This window comes from Necator americanus, chromosome II (assembly GCF_031761385.1).
Source record: "Necator americanus strain Aroian chromosome II, whole genome shotgun sequence".
In the NCBI taxonomy this organism is placed as follows: domain Eukaryota; kingdom Metazoa; phylum Nematoda; class Chromadorea; order Rhabditida; family Ancylostomatidae; genus Necator; species Necator americanus.
Window position 1 is genome coordinate 17,391,012 of NC_087372.1, and position 21,823 is coordinate 17,412,834.

General features: G+C 41.5%; 2 protein-coding genes across 4 annotated transcripts; one reads left to right on the top strand and one right to left on the bottom strand.

The window, feature by feature from the left end:
- Positions 1–646: 646 nt before the first annotated feature.
- On the top strand, positions 647–11,801 carry RB195_018186 (uncharacterized protein; the record flags this gene model as incomplete). 2 transcript variants are annotated; one of them, XM_064185513.1, is made up of 19 exons in its annotated part: positions 647–712; positions 780–876; positions 3,991–4,065; positions 4,123–4,227; positions 4,284–4,414; positions 4,463–4,536; positions 4,600–4,724; positions 4,787–4,853; positions 6,017–6,123; positions 6,179–6,263; positions 6,330–6,383; positions 6,444–6,530; positions 6,586–6,685; positions 8,452–8,493; positions 8,559–8,603; positions 8,658–8,790; positions 11,227–11,399; positions 11,451–11,629; positions 11,681–11,801. In XM_064185513.1, 19 exons carry the CDS (start codon positions 647–649, stop codon positions 11,799–11,801), a joined length of 1,866 nt encoding a protein of 621 aa, XP_064041394.1. The 2 variants fall into 2 exon arrangements, with proteins under 2 accessions (XP_064041394.1, XP_064041395.1); XM_064185514.1 differs by having other exon boundaries at positions 8,667–8,790.
- Positions 11,802–11,835: 34 nt separating this feature from the next.
- Positions 11,836–17,100, bottom strand: RB195_018187 (uncharacterized protein; the record flags this gene model as incomplete). Of its 2 annotated transcripts, XM_064185515.1 has the most annotated exons (6): positions 11,836–11,892; positions 12,017–12,144; positions 12,939–13,031; positions 13,105–13,240; positions 13,735–13,826; positions 17,055–17,100. In XM_064185515.1, 6 exons carry the CDS (start codon positions 17,098–17,100, stop codon positions 11,836–11,838), a joined length of 552 nt encoding a protein of 183 aa, XP_064041396.1. The 2 variants fall into 2 exon arrangements, with proteins under 2 accessions (XP_064041396.1, XP_064041397.1); XM_064185516.1 differs by lacking the exon at positions 11,836–11,892 and having other exon boundaries at positions 11,936–12,144.
- Between the last annotated feature and the right edge of the window lie 4,723 nt (positions 17,101–21,823).

The window sequence follows — 21,823 nt, forward strand, 5'->3', positions numbered from 1 at the left end:
TACATTCACGTTATGGGAAGTTTCTTATTCTGACCTATTAGTTTTAAATCAAAACTGTGTCGGTAGTGTTTTTCCGAATTTGAATTTCAATCAGTCAACTTTTTATGAGTTGTAGCACCGCTAGTTGTCTGCGGAAAAGCGATCATCAGTACTGTGCCGTAGGAAAGCGTGAATTTCAAATGAAAATAATTCTGCTGTCAAGACTTTGCGTTTAAATACTCTGGATGACCTTATGCAGACGCCACCAAACTTAAAAGAGTTCACGGATTTGAACATTCGTAGAATTCCTTGAGTGTTTTGAAATGAAAATAATTTTGTGTTAACATAGCGATGGTGACAGGCGCTTATCAATCTGAAGAACGTTTCCAGAATAAAAAGCTTCGATGGCGATGCAAATCATTATCGATTTTTCACATGCATATCAGCAGACAGCTATTTTGACGCCTGTAGTGCGTCGTTCTTGCATCTGCTCTTCACTTTAGGCTTTCTTCCAAGGACTGATATCAGGTACGAGCTTAATCTTGGAAATCTTCTTAGCATGATCATTACAAAGACGTTAAAGTCGTTTTTCTCACATTTTGAATGATCACATTTACCACCCTACGTTTTTATGTGACGCTGCGACTTCTGATGATCAGTTGAAGACATGCAGTCACCGATTGAAGAAGGGTTTTTCGATCGGAAGGACACCAAACGACGCGATACCATCCAGGTACCTACGAGTAGTCAGCAGTTTTGAGAAATCTATTGGAGAAAGATGAATTTATAGTTGGTTACAGTTAAGCAGCGGAATGCGTTATTTGCGACGACTTCGATTTCGTGTCTACTACTTCCTTGATCATCCAATGAGTTCAAGAAGCACCTGGTATCATTTTGGTGCGTCTTTGATTCATGTTACCTATCCGCATAGCGTTGATCCCTGAGGCTGACAATATGGAAGACAATATAGCTTTCTGGCTACGCAGATGTCAGACGACTGGATGCCAAATATACAAAGCTGCTCCTTTAGTGCTCAGCTAATACACGATACTTTAGAAGAAATCAAGACTATTTCTTTCTTCTTTGTTTGCAGTTCAAAACCTAAACTAATGTACAAAAAAATGTCCACTACGCCATTTTAATTTCTATATAATAGACGCAAGTGTCGGGAGAAAAGTACTCACTTTCTGGAAACAAAGATAATCAAAATTTTCAAAGTAACAAGACAGCGCTTAACAAAGTGTTAATGCCCCGACTTTTCGGCACATAGTAGGATTCCGTTATCTACCGAGGGGTCCCGAAAGTTCACTTGTCATTCGGTCCTTTCAGTGGTTCGTTTTCGAGCAGGGTACGTTTTATTTGGTTCTCATCACTTCAAGATTGAAATAAGGGTGTTCAATTTCATGTACAAGTGTCGGATTTTCTTCGAATCTTTATGAACTCGTCTGCATGTTATGTTTAAAGCTGATGTGAATTTATCATCAATAAGTGGAATGGTCACCAATTTTCTGGTCTTTCAACAGCTGAGATCTTTCCCACGCGAAGTATGCACCTTCTTTTTTGTCAGTCGAGTCGGCCGTTGGTGACGAGTGTGCATCTTCCGCTGCTTAAAAACCTCCTCCCTCATGTGAAAGACACTCTTCCAGGTATTCAGCAATATCCTTAACGACGTGTTTGTACTTACCTCCGCGAACTGCATGCATCCGCATAAACTCCAAGTAACTGAGCTTGGTCACAGAGCATATTCTCAAAATGTGGAACGTGTCATTCTTCATCTACCGAGTAACGATGGAAGCCTTCTCCAATGTGATCATGGATTCCTTCTCTGTCCCTTGCATCCAACGTAACATCAAGCATATGACAGCACAGTTCTTGTTCGGAATACTACTACTTCGGTTACTTTAGACCAGCAGAGATGGTAAATTAGATTTGAGATCGCAAGCCTTAGGGAACATTGGCGCGTTGCCGAATCCACCGTATTTTTCGTCGAAATTCGACGTTTTGTACTTAAAGGCACCTGTAAGCACAGGATCCAGCGGAGGCGCATCGCCGTGAGTGTAAACATAACCTTTTTTTAGTGCATCTATAATCATTTTTCCTTGCCCCCCTCCCCCATCGTACCTCTGGTATGCCTATCGCTCCAATTTTCAGTTACCAATCGTAGCACTGACGTTAGTCCCATAGATCCTACTGAATCATAAGGTGGGAAACATGTACCGCCAGTGATTGGGTCCAAATCAGGTGTTAGAAAAACAGTGCCATGTAAAGCTTGTCGACATCAGGACACTCTTCACGATCGACCTTTATACTTACGAAATGGTTATTAAGTAGAGATTCACCCTAGTGCTCACCAAGCATTTCATCGCTCCGGGGTCGATAAATTGGTACCATACTTGTCTGGGAGGATAAAAACACTGATTTCACACATTGACTAGCCCCTTCCCACCTCCCTTCCCCCCCCTCCCCCCAAGTCATTGTATAGACCAGTTACACGTTCGCAAACCTTAAACGATTCTGAATTGAAGCGAACGCGGGGGCGCATCCCAAGCGGATTGATTGACGCGACAAACTTTATCCTTTATCAATAAGTGACTTTCATGGCCATTGTCAGAGAGCCATGCTGAGTTAGCAGCAGTTCAGTTCAATTCTACCTACAGCCTCATATGTATCTAAGAACTAGGCATATATTTAGGATTTTACAACTGAGAAACATTTGAAACAAGAGAGAGACTGATATGAGTTCAGTTCTTTTTGACAAAAATGCAGAGAACATATAGATGAGATGAAACTGCGTGGAAGTGAAAAGAAAGTGCACAGGACTCACTCTTGTTCCTCTTACTATCTTGCGAATTCCTCCATGCAGCGAGAGGTTTTTTTTTCGTAGAAGCAAAAAACACATAAACTCCGGATTTCTGTATGGACAAACCAGTAGTGAACAGGATGGCAAACCGACTTTCATTACAAAAGCAAAAAGCAGTAGGTTGAGTCATGAATAACTTCCGTCTAGTTTTTCAAGGATTTAATCTTCAAAAACATAAAAAATAATAAAAAAAATTGATTGTGACGTAGCGAGGCCCTCTCTTAAAGGCATCACCCCACGAGTCTGAGGTGGTGTAGATTTCAGGTGGAGTATTCGTATACGAGATAGTAGATTATGGAAAGAAGGGTGATTCCGTCCATTTCTTCCTAATTGCCGTAAAAAACGGGAGAAAACGGCGCCCCACAAGACTGGCCGCTCCAATTTAACCTCTTCAAAAAGGTGCGCCAAAAAAAAATAATAAAAAAATTGATTGTGACGTAACGAGGCCCTCTCTTAACTCTTGCATTGTTTGACGTGGATTTTGCTCTTAATACTGACTTCAAAATATCGTCATCGATGTGTGAAGGAAGACCCCAGTCTGACCTCGGTTGGTCTTCCGAAGTTGCATCTGCAGAACGGAATTTGACAAACTAATTTCTAACCGCTCGATCAGTTATCACTCCTTCACCATACACGCTGCACATTTATTTAGCCGGGCCGCAGCGTGTAAGTGTATTTTTTTTCATCCTCCAACTTCTGGCTAAAAAAAATATTGAACACAAAAAGCACAACATTAGGTCCCACCTGCCTAATGATAACGAAAATCATCTGTTTGGGTCACTTTTTGTGTGTGTAAACTATAACAATAGGCACAATGTTTCTGTGCGAAACTTATTTATTACTCTACTTAATAAATGTAACATTAATCACGCCACTATAAAAGTTACTAAAGTTGTTTGCATTAAAACCCGTGAATGTTCGATCTCTGGGCTAAAATTTTGCTTCCATAACAGTCTAACACCAAAAATAAAGTCACAGCTGAGGAGGGAAATTTTTTCAAAGTACGTTTGATACGTCAAAAGTAAATCCATGACTTAGCTCTAGATTACTGAAACAAACGAATTCGTACATTGCAATTATATTTCAGAAAGTAATACTATGTGATGGAATATTTTGAAAAAACATTACTCGACCACATTTTCTTATTCTAGGCGTATTTAGTTTCGTACTCATGGCTGTTGTACTTGGAGCAACCAGTTACGCATGGGACGATTACTTTTTGAAAGGTCTGGAGTACGAAACTCAGAGATTCTTTTGCCTGCCTGCGTAAATATCCATCTCAGAGGTGCATCTTTACATGGAGAGCGTACTGGCCTTATTTTTTCTTTCTGAATTTTTTGTACGAATGTGGAGCGTCTCTGCAGATGCAAAGTATGTCGGGTGTAGAGGTAAACAGTGTTTACAAGATAAATTGTCAGTGTTTTTTCGGACACTTCCATTTCAGGTCGATTACGATACCTTACGCGATTGGTTTCCGTTGTAGATATAATAATTATAGTCGTAACTATAATGATGGTATATCTGGAGAAACGTTACGTCTCAGACGGTACCCTAGATTACTTGAGGCTCGTTCAGGTAGGCATTCCGGACTTTTTCGCTACCTTCACTATGTCCACTGTCTAGATACTTCGCCTATTTCACATCGATCGACAGATGTCCACCTGGCGTCTTATCAAGAACATGATTATGCTGGGCAAGTAAGTTCCTTCTGGCCGACGCTGCGAGTTTCATTTCATTTCATAAGGCAGGCACTCTTTCAGATGGGAATTACTAGCTGCTTACTATATTACTTTCATATTATGTTTACTGATGGTTAATCTTATATTCATAAGCGAAAATGAGGGTTTCACCTGGCAGATCCCAAAGAATTCTTCGGAGATTACCAGTATGTTAAGGATCTGTTGAGAAAGAGAATTATTATATGTGTTTGTATTTATTTGCGTTCAGAGTCAAGCTCATTTCCAACGCTTGCACATGCATGGTGGTTTACCATTGTGTCAATACTTACTATTGGGTAAGTTCATCGTGTGAATGAAACAAAATCTTTAAATGGTGTGCTGAGTTCTCTTGAGCACCCGGTCTTTTGAGTTCATATGTTAGTCGCTGTCTGATAGACTGAATCAGGAAACATTCGAAGAAAAAAAACATGATTCATTTCTTTTGTTGCATCCCACTCAACAGGTCTTTTGCAAATGTGAATTTGCATTACGCAGTGATTCTCCCTAATAACCAAGAAATTTCGCCTTTATTCATTCTGGGTTCCCCGGTGCCATATAGAACGATCCGCTATACAAAATGCAGGTTGTAGACTTGTTCTGCTTCCAAATCAAGGAATAAGTTAAAGGCAGCTTACCACTATTTTGACGCAGTGCGAAAACCACGAACGACAGCCTCGAGTTCAAGTTATAGGTTACGGAAACCAGTGTGGTTCCGCTTTTTCTTTCCTTATCGTCGCAAAAAAATGGCGTTAAAGACGCCGTTCCATCCTACGAATTCAATTGCGCGGTACATCCTTGTGCACGTATTATAAAAGTTCCCTCACAAACTTATTTAAGTGAACCAACGAATAGGCTGATAAGGGGATCGGAGCGTGCAGAAGGGTACGCGCTCTAGCGTACTTCACAGGAACTAAGGCGATTCCCACGCCGTTTTTTCGCGACTATTAGGAAAGAATGGGCGGAACCACACTGGTATCCTTAACCTACAACCTGAAGTCCGTGCTTTCGCTGTGACTCTCGCACCATGACAAGGTCGTGAAACGTTACTTCTGACCTTACCGTTCAACATTCGAAGTCACTTTTTATTCTGAGTGTACGATGATATGCTGAACTTTTGTGAAGTAAGAGAATGAACATAGGCAGGCGGTGGTTGCCATCGACGTAGACCTTAGTCGAGTCGGCATGGCTGAGTGGAGGTTTCAGGTTGTTTTAAGCCGGCAGTCAATATCTTCAAACCCGCTGTCCAAAAAAATTGCAACCCTTCATGAACGATTGGCTACTCCCTCCTTTGATTGTCATGCAAAATACATCTCTTGTTGGTGTAGTGAGAATATCGTAGCCGCATCGCCAGTTTTTTTTTGGTATAGCTATACCTGTGACTTTGAAATGCAAAATCGCTTAATTTGTTCTTAAAAACAATGCAAAACATGGCAGAAGCCTTTCTGCTTCTCTTTCGTAGATACGGCGATATCGTCCCTTCACAATGGACGTCAAGAATTATCGTTTGCTTCTTAGGTTTTCTAGCTTACTGCACCTTTGTTGCAGCTTCCACACAAATATCAGTAGGTTTGTTAATTTCTCCAATCAAGCATTTCATCATAAAACATTGTCATTTTTTTAGGATTGACATTAATGATGGAAGAGGATAATAAGAAGGAATGTCGGAACAAAATACGAAGCACCGCAGCTTCTGTGATTCAGTGTTGGTAAGGAAAATCCAAAAAGGTGATTCATATCGAAGAGGGCGAGAGAGGATTCTTAGGATTTTTCAGGTATCGCTTCCATTTGGCAAGTGAAGCGGAAAGAAAAATGACCGAGTATTTCCGGTATTATAATTCCAGTAATGGCTATATAAACTCGAATTTAAATAAAACAAACCATTGCAGACGTATATGTTTTAAACTGTACGTAACTGACAAACGAATGAACAGAAATCACCAACTTGCGGCTAAACTGCGCGAGAACGTTGTCAAGTATGCTACAAGTTACCTGTTTTAAAAGCAGGCGGTGGTAATCGACATATTTCAGAAGAAAGAAAATGCGCAGCACTGTTGTGACGCCTGACTCATGGAAACAGCAGTTAGGGATTGGCGTAGCCCAGCATATCATGCAAACAATCAATTTTGAAGTGAGTTGCAAACTTTCTAGTGCATTTTTTTCTGTTTGTTCTTTGTTTTAATTTCTGTGATCGGAACAGTCGCATCAAACAGCTCGTAAAATATGTACTCACAGGATAAGGATAGATCTTCTGAGGTGCTCTTCAGAAGACGAAACTAAAGTTGCACTCGTGTACTTAATGATCCCTTTAGCAGCCTGATTTCTAGGGTGCAATGATACATTGCCGCAGGAGGAACTGAACCGATCCGTTAGCCCCACTAACCCAAGTACATAGCGTTCCTTGAAAGTCTTCAACATTGCCTCCTACTGCGCACCTTATCCATTTTTGACCTTTTTTCTCGGAATTAGGGTATCGGTGATTTCCAAACAACATCAAGAATTGCAGCAATTACTATACTTCATTACGACATTCTTACATCTTGCTTCATCTTCTGACATCTTCTTGGCTAATAAATTACTTACAATAATGACATTGTAATAAAATAGTATTTGACTAATAAGCCATCTCTGTGTCCTCTCTTCTTGAAACCTCAGCATACTGGACCGCATTTATGTTTCCTTCTTTTGCCAACGAGGTTTTGGTGAAACTTTGTTTATGACCAGATGTCTCGTCAGCTTCATTTTTATCAAAGGACTGAAACGGTTCGAGGTTTGGGTGGCAATCTGTGAGAACGCGGTGGGTCACCAGCCAAGCTACTAGTGGTGATGGTGGTCTTTTTTTTCTTGCTTAAAGTTCTTGCGTGGCGTACATAGTTACACAGAACGAAATCGAGGCTTCGCAAAGACGTAGGAGGAGTTTGATGGAATCTGCATCGCATCAGAGACCTCGAACCATATTCTGGTCTTCGATAAAGAAGTTGTCGAAAAGTCAAACCAACAATAAAGTTTCACCAAAACCTCGTTGGCAAAACAAGAACACATAAATTTAGACTAATAAACAAGTTATTTCTCATTCGTTCTTTCAAAACTCCTAAATTACCATACATGCTCTTCAATTCTTGATTAACTCTTAAAATCCTAATTCGTGAGGAACTACAGGCGAGGAAAAAGAGTGTCAGTGGAGGAACTCCGGTTGGTACTAACTGGCTGCCTCTTTTGAGGGATGGTTGGTAGCACGGGAATGCGCCTGCTTTCCATAGATATAAATATTACTCTGAAAAAGTGAACAAAACTCGTCGTACAACCTCAGCTTAGCGACTGAGCTCTGCACTGCACGCGCGATGTTAGATTAAAGGCATCACCCCACGAATCTGGAGTGGTGCGGATTTCAAGTGGGTTATGCCTATACGGGGTCGTGGAATGTGGAAAGAAGAGTGATTCCGTCTATTTCTTCCTAATTTCCGTAAAAAACGGTCCGAAAGATACGACTTCGAGCGTTCCAGCGCGCAATTTTCTACAACGAATTCGATTGGAGCGCGCCAACCCTATGCTGCGCCGCATCTTCTGGGCCGTTTTTTACGGCAATTAGGAAGAAATGGACGGAATCACTCTCCTTTCCATAATCTACGACCCCGTATAGGAACTCTCCACCCGAGATCCGCACCACTCCAGATCCGTGGGGTGATGCCTTTAAGCCAAGCAGGCAGAACCAAAACCAATACATATTCTTTGTTGCCGATTAAAGAGACCTTGTCATATATAATAGCTGCGTAGAATGGGTTGTTTTGTCCTTATTTTCAGGTCCTTTCCGGTTTTCCAATCAATTCCACATTTAACGCATTTAAACTCTTGTAACATTGATAGCTTCTTTGCGTTCACAGACAGCTGATTTTTCAGGTCCCCCGCAATCGGAGGGTTACTGAACTCAAAAGGAACTGGGTAATCCGCCATAGAGGTGTTTTCTTAACCTTTTTTCAACTTTTTTCTATGAAGCTGTTATTTAGAGTGTCCCAGAGACAGAATCACATAAAGAAGTGGATACCAATGAGGTGAATAAATTACGACGGTGAGTCCAAGACGTAAGAAAAGCGGTTGTAATTCAGTCTGCAAAGGTATACCAACGTCGAGGATCGTCCGAAACTATCATATCATCATCATTTGATATTTCCGACATTGAAACACGCATCGATACGAACAACATGTACGAAGAAGATCGATCGGATTCCAATACATCTGGCGAGTGGAATTAGGGTTTTCACTGCTCGTTATGGTAACGTAACGAGCTGCGTTAGGTCTAGGAACAAGTCGTGAGCGTTTTTTTTTTCATTGAGAGTGGAAACAAACAAACAAACATAGAAAAAGATGTGTTCTCAAAACGTTTTGAGTCATTCGAAAGAGAATTTCTCACTCTAGACACAAAATAGGTTGTTCTGATTTTTCAACCCCATTAACTCTTGTTTTTTCAGGTCAATAAATTGGATGTCAAGGTAGCGAAATAAAGAATTTTCGGCATCTTTTTTTCCGAGAAAGACCAATGCTTGGAAATAGATTTGGGAATTTTGGAGTCGAAAACGGATCGATGAACTCAATTGTCGCAGTTTTGAGGAAATTTTCATTTTCGTCCAATCTTTTTTCGGGAACAAACACTACTGCAAACCAACTAACAATATATTTTCCCGTTCTTCCCTCCGTATTTTCAACAGTTTCCTTCCATCGTTCGACAGTTTTCATCTGCTTCTTGTTGTTTTTACGATAATTTTTACTTGCTTTTTTTGGAAAGTAAAAGATTAATTGAAAAAAAGATGACGAAAATGCTCCGTTTTATCAACTTCACACTCCATTTTAACGATGTGAAAAAAAACGAAGGTTATTAAAGTTGAAATTCAGAAATTCTCTACCGAATGGCATGTACCATATTGGACATAGTTCCTATTACTAATTCGCAATCAAGAATTGATGTGAACAGTAGAAAAGTAAGAAAAAAAAAGCGGGGATATGAATCTTTGATTCAATCTTCCTTGCCAGTAGCTGGTGATGACTTCACTGGTACGTATTGGTACGAGGTTTTCAGGACAATGCACTGTCTCTCATTTGTTCGTACATGAGATCAAATTTTTGCAGAAAAAAATCCGCGCGACGAAACTACGCTTCTCCTGAACATGGTATTGTTCTCTTAAGCTCTACTTGCAAATAACCAAGATGTTCTATATACTAATACGAAAGTATTACGTTGGCTACTTATTCTTTGTCACACCTTGAAAATGTGACGTTTGAAGCCAAAAGCATATCATAGCGCCGCGTTTCTGTCGTGCCGATGTAATGCAAATCGATCTATGTCGTCTCCGAGTGATCTTCTACGGTGTGAAGCAAGGATATGCTCTCGCAGGATATCATCATGAAAGGCAAGAGCTGGGTTGTGCATGATAAGGATTGTCGACTTACCCACTGGCTACACCGAGGCGTTCATTCGTTCATTTTGCCACAACCTAATCAACACCAACAGGGGGTTCTCCTCTGCTGCTTTTGGGATTCGCGGATAATGCAGTGATAGGGAGCTTCTGCCCCACACCGATGCAAATGCGCGGCGCCTCCATGAGAGTTGGCCGTCACAACACGAGAATACCGACCGCGACATGCCGCCGTTCACCTCCCAACGAAAGCGCAGGGCTGTGTGTCGCTTCGGGCACTCGCCGCCAACTTCTAGTCCTGAGTTGGGAAACGTTCCTCCATTCCTTCTATTCTCTACACTTCTTGCCTTGATCCGGGCCCTTGAACATTCCTTGAGGCAAAAATTGTTTGGTTCTTTCAGTGACCTCAAATCCGCTGTTTAGTTATCATTTGAACCTCAGCCCCATAGCTTCTGTTTCCAGAGAATTGTATTGCCCCCATAGAAAGATTGACAGTCATGATTAATGTGGTGTATATTGTGTTAGTGTCGACTTACGTACTTGATGCGGCACACTAATTTCAGTCGCATGTGGAGAAGCTGCAATGCAACTTTTATCTGGCACCTGTACGTCTCAAAAGGGGCCGCAAATAGTTATCGCGCTCTCAATGGTCGCTGCAAGCTGTCTCCGATGGTCGGTCACCTAACCGTTGCTTGACTGGCGGTAGAAAGCACGCAATCAACGGACGGGATGAACATTGCTACGCTTTTGCGGAAATCAGAACCAGGAGTGACAGCTTCGATAAAATCCAGAAAAAAAAACATCCATTATACTATGTTATAATAGAAGGGTTAAACTATGTGCACGTCATGCGTCCCTATTGCCATGAGGTCCTCGGCCCATATAACAGCGGCAGTCTCTTAGCAAGTTATGGAGGTCATGACCCTTGCGTCGCACGTCTGTTTCCTTTGCAACATCTCTGATATGGCAAAGGAAAGAGAGGTGCGACATCTCTGATTGGGCATGAAAGTGGTGATTTAGACGTAGGCTAGCAGAAGTCGCTGAGCTTAGCGAATCTGAGTTACTTTCCGAATTTTTAGGAATCGCATTACTTCTTTTGGAAATGGAACGGAATGGACTAAACTAAACTTCATGTGTTACTACGAAACCGGTGATTGCGGTTTTTTTCACCGCATACGCATCGGAAATGAATTCAAAATTAACTGGCCATCTGACCACTACCACCTGTAATTTGTTGTGACTGTTTGATTTGTTTGAGTTTTAGAAATAGACGATTGGAGGCTGTACAAATACAAACCACTTCTGCGATTTTTCAATTTTCTCCTTTTTCGTGAGTATACCAAAAAATTTCGACGCTTACGCAAAGCAGATCTTCTCTTGGAGCTTGATGCTGAAATCAGAGAACAGGAGAATGTTCGGCAGCAGAATCTTAGAGAGGTGAGGAACCCTATTGTTCTCGGTGACGACCAAGGATTCAGTCTATTTCAGCTTGAGCTGAGAGTGAATGCAATGTTAGGAAGACCGACTACATCTCCTTTCCATTCAAATGAGAGCGAAAAACTGTGCATGAGCCGAAGGTTGGATCTGTGCGAGTCAAAAATGCTTGAAATGAGGCGCACTATGGACAAAATACACATCCTTGTTCGCGAGCTGGCCAAAATCCTCGAGTAAGCCCGCTGACTCCTTGGTCAGAGACCCTCTTAACATAGTCAGCATAGGGTGCCGACTCACCAGGCTCTTCCGCCTACTCCTCCAGGGCGGAGGGTCAGACATCATCGTCGTCACAATTCTCTTCGAAGACAACACGTGCAAGGGGAAGAAAGTGATGAGGATGAATAAAACCACGGAACAAGTGCAAGTGCAATCTGGTTTGCTAAGTAATTTGAAACATTTGAAGATATTTCAGGAGAGATAAAGATTTGTCCATGGGCTAGGTCTTCGCATAACTTTTTTTTTTGGTAGAAATATCTTGTTCATTTGAACGATAAAATGAGCAAAAAGTAAATGTCACTGCGACTCTTTTTTTCAAAATTGTTATGAACGCAGCAACTTACAGCTTGCTTCTGAGACCATAACTTGTAGTCGACACGGCCTTGTTTTTGAGGTTGACAAAATCGGTACCAGTTGCCGAAGCGGATGACGTCACTGTCCTGCACCTCACCGCCAGAAACATTCTCGAATCCTTGAACTCGATTTATGAAAAGAGTAATGTGGGAAACTTGCAACATGAACAGACGAGCAGGCTCTGAGTTCGGGTGCAGCACTCTCGTTCACAACGTATGTCCGATTTTAATGTTGGTGGCCGTAGAGTAGCACTCACAATCGTAAAACAAAATGAATTCGCAAACTTACGCAAATAGCACGAATAGCTACAGTTTATAGTTACTCTAGTTACTTTCCCTTCTCAAGCTTTTGCACGAAAATGGAGACGTGGAGGACCGAATCGACAGGTCCGAATCGATGGGGATCAGTTGGAAGTATTGCCCTCCACACGTTCAATGTATAATTTATCACATTGATGCGCTGTTTTTTTTTAGAGATTTTTGAAACAGACAAATTTTCTGAATTGATTACATCCGAACGCCAACAAAGGAGTTTACAACAAGAATTCTACGGATGTTTGATTAAGTGTAGGTAAACTGGTAGAAATAAAAATGCAAAGAACATCGCTGTTGGAAGATGTACAATGAATCAAAGGAGAAGTGGAGGAAAGGAATATTGTTTGTGATCCCTAGAGGTAAGAAAATGATAATCACTGCTCGTATGTTGGGATTCCAATAATCCAATGTTGCCCGCGCACGGACGGCCGCAGTCCTCACAGTGTCACGGACAATGGGAGGAAGTGAACAGGTCGTAGAGAAAAGCAACAGCAAATCCTGGTTCTGCTCTTTCAGTTTTATTTTACTTGAGTGCAGGAATAAAATTTTGAAAAAATCATGTGAACTCCGCTGCTATACATGAGTCTGCGTTTCTGACCTGAGTTACCAGAGGCTTCGCATCTCGAATATAGATCGAACCAGAAGGTACTGAGCTGCTTCTTGAACGATTCAGTGTCCATAGGGGAAAAACCTAATCGGAATTCTCATACGTATGCTCAATACTTTTCCGAAAAAACGCGATGTCTCTCGAACTGATACTTCACCTTGTCCTGCCAAAAACTTGTGAGCTTCTCTCATGACATTAGTATCAACGACGGAGTCGAAGAACGAGAATATGCTGTGTTCCCGGGGCGGTTTGTAGACCTCTGCTTTATCCATATCCTGGTTGCTGTAGAATGGCTGAAAACTTAAGAATATCCCAGAACCAAACGGTGTTGTTATTCTTGCATCGTATAAACAACTCGTCCAATCTTTTGGTTCTAGTCCGACTGATCACATTTCGTTTTCTTCGCACCGAGGCGCGTGGCTTCTTTACTTGAAACGTTGCGTTTGGAGCGGTTTATCAAACCTGCATGAATCTCAGCATAACGGAGATGTTGTAATTGCCGCATACCGGTCGCAATTTTGTAATTCGCTGGTCGATTTCATAGACTACTTTCTTGTGGGATAGTAGCTGGATAGTAAACATTGCGCTGTTTTGCACATCTTTTGGATTACTAGGAGGAGGAGCAATTGAACGTAATCACGTACCCATGAACTATAAGATCCGACACCGTCGGTGTCGTGTGATGCACTGACTTTATGATGACCGTTCATTTGAGCTCTCCCGCGAACTGTCACGTAGCATGACATTATAGGATCAGTTAGATATTGGATATGCAGTTGTTACGTACCTGGTGGCTAAGCACACGATATCCATCGGAAGAAAAATCAGTCCATACCAATGCATTCAGCACTTCGGTCACCGTCGTTTGATTGATATCAGCTTGAAAAGTTCATTTGGAGTTCCATTTCTCTACTATGCCTCAAATCTGTTTTAAAAAATCCCTATATTACAATTCGTTCTATTCGATATAATGGTGCTAATAAGATTCATGCGACAAATTATACTAACTCCTTGTAAGCACCTAAATCAAACTTTCATGTTCAGTTTTTTTTTTGAGATTTTAAGTTAAACTCTTGGACATTCTAACGTCTTCTCTGCAACAAAACTGAGAGACGTAATTGTTGTTCTCTAAAATGTTGCATCAGTAAAACTTGGGGAGAAAGTCGTCACATAAGATTTAAGGAGAAAAATGTCAAAGAAGAATCATAAATTACAACGTCGTGGTTGCTTTTTACTTTTGATTTCTGCAAGAAAAACGTACTTCACTTTCGAAAAAGATCAGAGTGTTTCGAAAGAGAGTTCCACAAGTTTGTGATTTGTTACTGCGATAACCAAAAACAAAAAAACTAAAATGGATCTGTGTAATCAAAGGGCTAATCAGTTTTACTCATTTGTAAAATTGGAAGAAAGCATGCTCATAAAGCTCTCCCTAATATATAACTAAAAGAAACCTGTCCTATCGAGTGTTTCATATAATGGGCGAGAACTCTTCACAGTGTGAGTGGCGGTTCGATTCTCACCGATGGAACATTTTTCATCCTTGCGGAGCATTCTCGTGACACACATACGGACTGAGCGCGTTAGCGTGCATTGCATGATTATTCTTATACTACTACGAAAATCTCCAAGAGTATCTTCAGATGAGAAAAAGCAGGTGTCATTTGGTCGTTAGGTCTCTAAGAGATACCGTACTTTCTCCGAATACAGCTAGAACGGTTTGTATGTATTTCGGCATTCGCCGCATTGGTGAGATGGAAGCGCTAATTGTGTTGAACTTTGCAAAAAGGAAAATTTAGGTATGATGCCTGCTTATACTCAGCTCATACTCAAGTATACGTGCATGTGTTCCTGTTGGTTACTTTCTCACAGTTTTTCCTCATTGGCTCTACAATTGTAATGTCTTAACCAACATCTGGGCATCCCATGGTATCTTATCGGTGGAAAAATGGGAGGGTAACCCTACCGACTCCAGAAAGCTGAAGTTTCACTTTAACGGGCTATGTCTGCGAATGCGAGATGAATGAATGCGTGAGTGTTATTCGGAGTGTTAATATAGCAGTGTAGCTGTAACTGCATGTGCGTACTATTATATATATATATATATATATATGTATATACATATGTATATATAATGTTTATTTAGCAAAATCCATTAAGTTCCTCTCTTAAAGGAAAGGCTAGTTAGAGCGAAACGTCCGCGCATAAAAAAGTTGAAGTAGTAAGCCGGTTGCAGCGGCAACACCTTTGTGCGGTTTTGCTAAGAAGCAGTGAATGATTGAGACGGATCCAACGGATTAAACTGGTTCGGCCGTGCCAGAAGACAGTGATACACAGAAAAATGGGTCCAAAACCATCAAGATGATGTGCCAGCCCCAGGACTCAGTGAGATGAGCAGAAACAGATCGGGCGGCACCGGTTTGGCCCACTAGTACCACACAACGAAGAAAATATTGGCTAAATTATATTGAACCTTGAAAATTGTTTCATGACGACTCTACGACTGTATCTGTTACGTTAATAAACGTCTCTGCACGTCTACTACCATGTTCCCCGCTCTCAGTGCGCTTGCCACACCCTGTTTTCAAAAATGTGACGAATTCATCCACAACCGCAAAGATAATGGATGTCAGTTTAATGGTTTAATGTAAAACACTTATCTCTATAGGAATAGTAATGATGCTCACGACATCTTATCGCAGTACGATTTGGGAAAGAAGAGAAGAACTTCGATGAATACTTCGAGGAATGTCTTCAAATTGTGGTGGTATGAGGGGAAAGAAACTATGTTCAGTCTTTTTTTTTCAGGATTGAGTACTGAAACCATCGGGAAAAGTTCATAGTCTTTCATTAGCGCTAAGATGTCTGAAAAAAGATAGCAATATCATCAAAGTCATTGATAACAGAAATAGTTTTATTTTTTACAGGAAGTTACGAAGGTATTGCCTCAAATCTCTACTGATTACACAATAGAGAACCAGCGCCAACAGCAGTACAAGTGCGGCTTTAGCCGGACTTTCAAACTCACAAATGATAAGGGGATCGGCATTGATCAGTACCATGAAATTCTCTGAGGCGTTTCACATCAATTCAGAATCGCAGAGATTGATGAGCGTGTTTGTGGCCTGCACCGATGATATCCGATACACGAAGTCACTGTTTCTATTCTCTGTGACAAGTCTTTAACGAGGGATGGAAGGCGTGACTGGCTTTGTGCGCTTTCGAACCATCGCCCACACAGAGAAATAAAATCGTATCACAGAGCTATACCCGCCTTTTTTTAGAATGTATCTTAATTAATACTGTTTCGGAATTGGTTGAACTACTTTTCGGATCTGTCAGTACGTACTCAAAAGTTCGTACTATGAAAAGCAACAGAACACCTTTGTTTCTCTCATAGCTGACAGGCTTTTATTTGTGTTTTGGTTTCTTCTCAAGGAGAGCGTGCAGCGCACTCAGTGGAGGATTCCGCTGTGGCTGCACCATCGATCAACGGTTCGAAACTGCCCTAGTGCCAACCAGGCCCTTCATCCCTTCTTGGTCGACAAATTGGTACCAGACTTGCCTGGGAGGATAAAGACACTGACGTGCCACATCAGCCAGCCCTAGCAAGTCATTATATGTTCTAGTTACACGTTCGTTAGCCTCAAACGATTCTGAATAGAAGTGGATGCGGTGACTCGAAGAGAATTGATTAGCGTCAACACTTTATCCTTCATTCTTTACATCAGCCGTGTTTGTTACGTTAAATGGTTAATAACAAAAAAGTACAAAAACGTGGTCTACAAGAATTTTGTACCGGATTTCGCTCAAGAAGGTAGTGATTTCACCACAGTGAGCAAAGTAAACATTTAATAGTAAACGCTTTGAAAATTGTTATTTTTTTAGAGAGCCTCACCGAGACCTCTTCGTGGTTGGGAGGGAGAAAGGACGTACTGCGAAAGAGGCTCCGCGGAAGCTCGAGAATACGTGTGTCATGGATTCTATTCCCGCGTTACTCAAATGCTGTCAGTCTGCTTTCAATTCAGGAGCTTACCGATGGAATTCGAAAGAGTCTAACTAATTCATCTGTGAAGATTTCATTTCCTGACCGAGTGGAAGAGAACCTACCGTAGCTTTGTGCAACAAGAAGTGACAGCAAAATCTTATAATTCATCGCAGTTAAAGAGATACGGCTCGACCTTGAATATTAGGGATTGTATAAAATATTAGAAACGAAGGTCCAGACTGCAGAATTATCACGAGAAGCACCTGCTTCGAAATGCTGTTCAATGGTGATTAAATAATGTCTGAAAGATGTTTGTCAGACCGCTTGATAAGCTAGGACCAGCTACTTACTTTGTTTGCACTTTGGATGAAATCACGTCCAAATTGGTTTCTGCGTATTATCACTTTTGTACATATAAACCTCTTCAGACACCAATTATAATTTTTTGATAAAATTCAATGCAAACTAAGTGTCCCGGTGCGAATACAATTTTACTCGGAAGCATGGTTTTCGTAGATCCCTGAAGCTTGTTGTGTTCTTTTCATGTCATAGACATCAAAATGAAAACGATCGTTTTTTACGGAAGGTGAGCCGCCAGAATATGTTAACACAGCTCGATGCTTGGGGGGAACGACCACACGAGCATATTCTCTTCAGATTCATGTGTACACTGAATTTGTGGCCGAATGAAGATCTTATTGCAAGCCTGTTCATGGAAAGGTGTAGCGCATTGGGAGGAGGCTGTACGGCGCAGCGCGATCAACAGTTTAATGGTAGTGTATCATGGAAGTTACCATGTTGGGGTCACTGTGGACAAACAGTTTATAGCTCAGGGTTTAGATTACGAGCGTGGGCATTGCTCCGCTCAATTCTCTCTAATAGTCCTAAAAAAATAGGATGGGAACGGAGTTTTTCCTACGAAGGACGTTACTACCCCTGTGCACGTTCCAGTCCCCTCGACCACAACTGGGCCACGCCAAGATTTGTAGTCTAAACCCCGAATTCTATGTTTTCCGACGTTGTTGACGCATGCCAGAACCAAAGTCACCAAAGCACTCACTTTGTTCTCTTATTTTATGGAACGCACGAGAGAAATGGTGTTACCTTCATTGTCAGATTTTTTTTCACAAAATCCCTCAAAAAAAGTTCTCTTTGACTAATGGTGCCATATCAGCACTTTCACTCTATCATGTCAGCGAAATCAGCGATGTCGATATTTGGGGTGTTGCACTGAGTCGAATGCAGCAGCAATTCGGTCCGAACTTGTGGTTATAGAGTAACCCAATAATTTCAATATTATCTCACGAAGAAGAACCGAACGAAGAGCTAGGGATAACAAAGAAACCGATAGGGATTACTTAGTTGTGCAATACGAGAGCACTTATTGAGTCACTTTCATCCCATCTTAGTTAGGATACTAACAATGCTCAGAAAATCCCATATTTTTAGTTGCGACATGTGTAATGGATTTTCGCTTACAAATTACTGCGTGTTTTTGTGTCGCTTAACCATTCTACTTATTAATTTTTCTTGTTATGCCAACGAGGTTCAAGTGAAACTTTATTATTGGCCTGACGTTTCGACAAACCCGTCAATATCAAAGCCATGGAAATGGTTTGAAGTCTTCCATCTTATGTATATCCCATCAAATTCCTCCCCTCTTCTTGCCAAGCCTCGATATTGTTCTAAGTAGACCGCCCAAGACCTCCAAAAGGGAAACAAACTGACCAGTTCCACCGACTAGCGGGGCAAGTGTACCACTGCGTTCTTATAGATTGTCACCAAGGCGAATCTAGATCTGAGATCTACGCACTGTGCAGTATCCTCAGGTACCAATGTTTGGATAACATTAAGAAGCTACATGTGGGACAATCTTATAGTTCGCAGAGTGATACGAACGGCATGAAGTCATTGGTAATTGATAAGCACTCGTTCTTGTTATTCATGGGTGGATTCCTGACAGAAATCCAGAATGCTTCCAATGCCTTCCTAGCAGATATTTTGTTCTCGTGCGCCAATATCGTACATTTTATTTCGACCTGATCTCCATCATGCTTCTCATTTTTGTGGTATCCTAATGGTGTTTCCGAGCTCCCATGCCTTTTACCAGCCAAATGTTCTTTGGTTCCCCGGATGCAGCATCCTTTCTGTTTCTCCAATATAAATGGCGTTGTACGTAAGACATTCTATTTGGTAGATAACTCCGATTTTCGTGCAACCTCCAGCCTTACGGAATGGACAAGCAACGCAAACTCTGACACACAATGCCTATCGTAGAATCTATTGCGAACTACCTGTCGCTTGATGCTGTCGTTCGGGATGTTCACTAGTACAACATCATCTCGTAACTGTGTTCGCAAAAGAGTCTGGTGTATAGCAGCAGTTAAGGTGTCTTGTAAAACACAACAGAAACACAAAGAAAGAGTCAGAGAAGATTTTTTGGAAAATCGCTAGCATCATTTTGGTGGCTTTCATTTTTGAAAACAAAAGAAAACTTTCTTCTTGTACCCTCCAGAACCTAGAGATTCCGACCACTGGAAATCAAGGCAGAACGCAACGATGAATGTGCTATGAATTGTTTTGACGATTCGCAAATCCATAGCGTCCCACCTGAAATTCTTGAATATAAACCTCAAGTACCTTCATTTCAAGAATCGCTGAGTTTTGCGGACGATCGCAAAATAGTAATTTTCTATCAATCAGAACTTTACGATGCGAAAAAATGGTTGTGGCCAAACTCTATATCACAAGAGAGGAATCTGCAAATAAAAACGACTTCTATTGTTTTAACATTGGAAAAAAAACTTGTTCAATACCACTACAATCTGCAATTTCTAAGCACAGTTCATCTGAGTTTTGTCGGCAACCCCATGTTCTGCCTGTTTTACTCGCCAGTAACAACACTCGACATCTGAACAACATCAATAATCATCCGAGCATAGGGCACAGCACCCAAGGAATACTTCCCTTGCAAGGTATCACTGAATAGTTACTCCACCAGGATGCGTAACCAGGAAGAACATCAGCGGGAACAATCGAAAGCAACGAAATAAACTTATACTGCATCAGTTTGTGTTCACGCGAATAAGTGCGAACCCAACATGGCAAAACTCTTCCTGTCACCCTTCGTGATGCTCCTACGTACGTTCTTCGTTAATGGATAGGCCAATAGAGAACGCACTCTCGCATCAAATCTCTCGCGTCCCGGACAATCACCCAGCGAAACACTTCAGTGTCAAATCTGTTGAGAAAGAAATTGCAACATGCAAGGCTGGACAATCCCAAAAGTAGCAACGACTTCAGTGTTTGCAATTACGATATTAATTCTTCTCCGCCTTTCACTCTACTCCTCAAAATCATACTATGGACTCTCAAGAAACATACTCGCATGCTTCTTCTTTATCATCGTAAAATCTATTTTTCTCAAATTCAAAACACTCATTGGATCTTTAAGGTTCCCATAATCACACACCAACCAAGAAGAAGAAGGAAAAAACTCTATGGAATCATAACAATCGTAATCTGGACAATCTCTACCTCTCAATCCGACACAGCGTCGATGAAAAGTGATACGGCCTAGCGTACAATAGTCAACAACTAAGAATGTGGTTCATACATGAAAGAACTCTTCTCGCACTTCAGCCTATCGCCAGGAAGCTTACATTTCACTCAAAGGCAGTGTGCCACGAATCTGACGTGGTATGGATTCTCCATGGAAAGCATCTATACAAGGTCGTAGATTAAGAAATACCAGGTTGTCGTTGTAAAAAACGGCCCGGAAACCGCCGTTTCTTTCTACGACGGCTTGCACTGGAACGCGCCACACCTGTGCACGCGCCGCATCAGCGAGGGAGTCTTCGAGGATCAATAATTTTTAATCTCGAGGATTTGTTTTTTTTTTGCCAGTTTTTCGTACTTTTGTTGCAGAAAGCACGAAAAATGAATAAGAATAAGATCTCATCAAAGGCCTATTCAACTTAAACTAATGAATAGACTGCTAAGGGGGACGGAACGTGTATATAGAAGCGCGTTCTAGCGCACTTCGGTGGAATTAAAGCGACTCCCATGCCGTTTTTTTCGACTATCATGAAGAGAAGAGAGGAACCACATGGTTTTCGGCAATCTACGGCCTCGTATAGACGCTTTCAATCAGAAATCATGTCCATGGTGTGCTGCTTTGAGGAACAAGGAAAATTAAGCAATGGGAATGACTGCAATACGTCTGGAAAACGTCGCTCATATCTGTCAACAAAAAGTAGAAAACCTCATAATGAATAATAAATTTCATACAGAATCACTTAACAAACGATGGAATAATGAAAGCTTTTATGTCAACACGTGCGCAAAAATTACGTCAGGCACGAAACTCTGTGACTTCAGCACTGTTTCAAACTCAAATCCTGGATACAAATACAGTGCATCGAGCTCCAAATGCCTCTGCTGCAAATTTTGCTCGTACTGCAAGGAAACGTGCCTCTACTTTCGATATTACACCATCCCAACATCTCAAGCATTGCACCAAACCTCCGCTTGCCCCATTTGGATTATTTAAAGGCATCACCTCACGAATCTGGGGTGGTACGGATTTCAGGTGGAGTATTCGTATACGGGATCGTAGATTATTCAGAGAAGGGTGATTCCGTTCATTTCTTCTTAATTGTCGTAGAAAACGGCCCGGAAGATGCGGCTTCGAGCGTTCCGGCGCACTATTTTCTACAAGGAGCGCGCCAGAACGCTCGAAGCCGTATCATCCGGGCCCTTTTTTACGGCAATTAAGAAGAAATGGACGGAATAACGAGTGACTCATTTTCCTCAACGCAACGACTCTTTCTTCAACCAGGATTTCCTTTCCGTTGGAATAAAATGCAGATTACTCTGTTGAACTCAACTC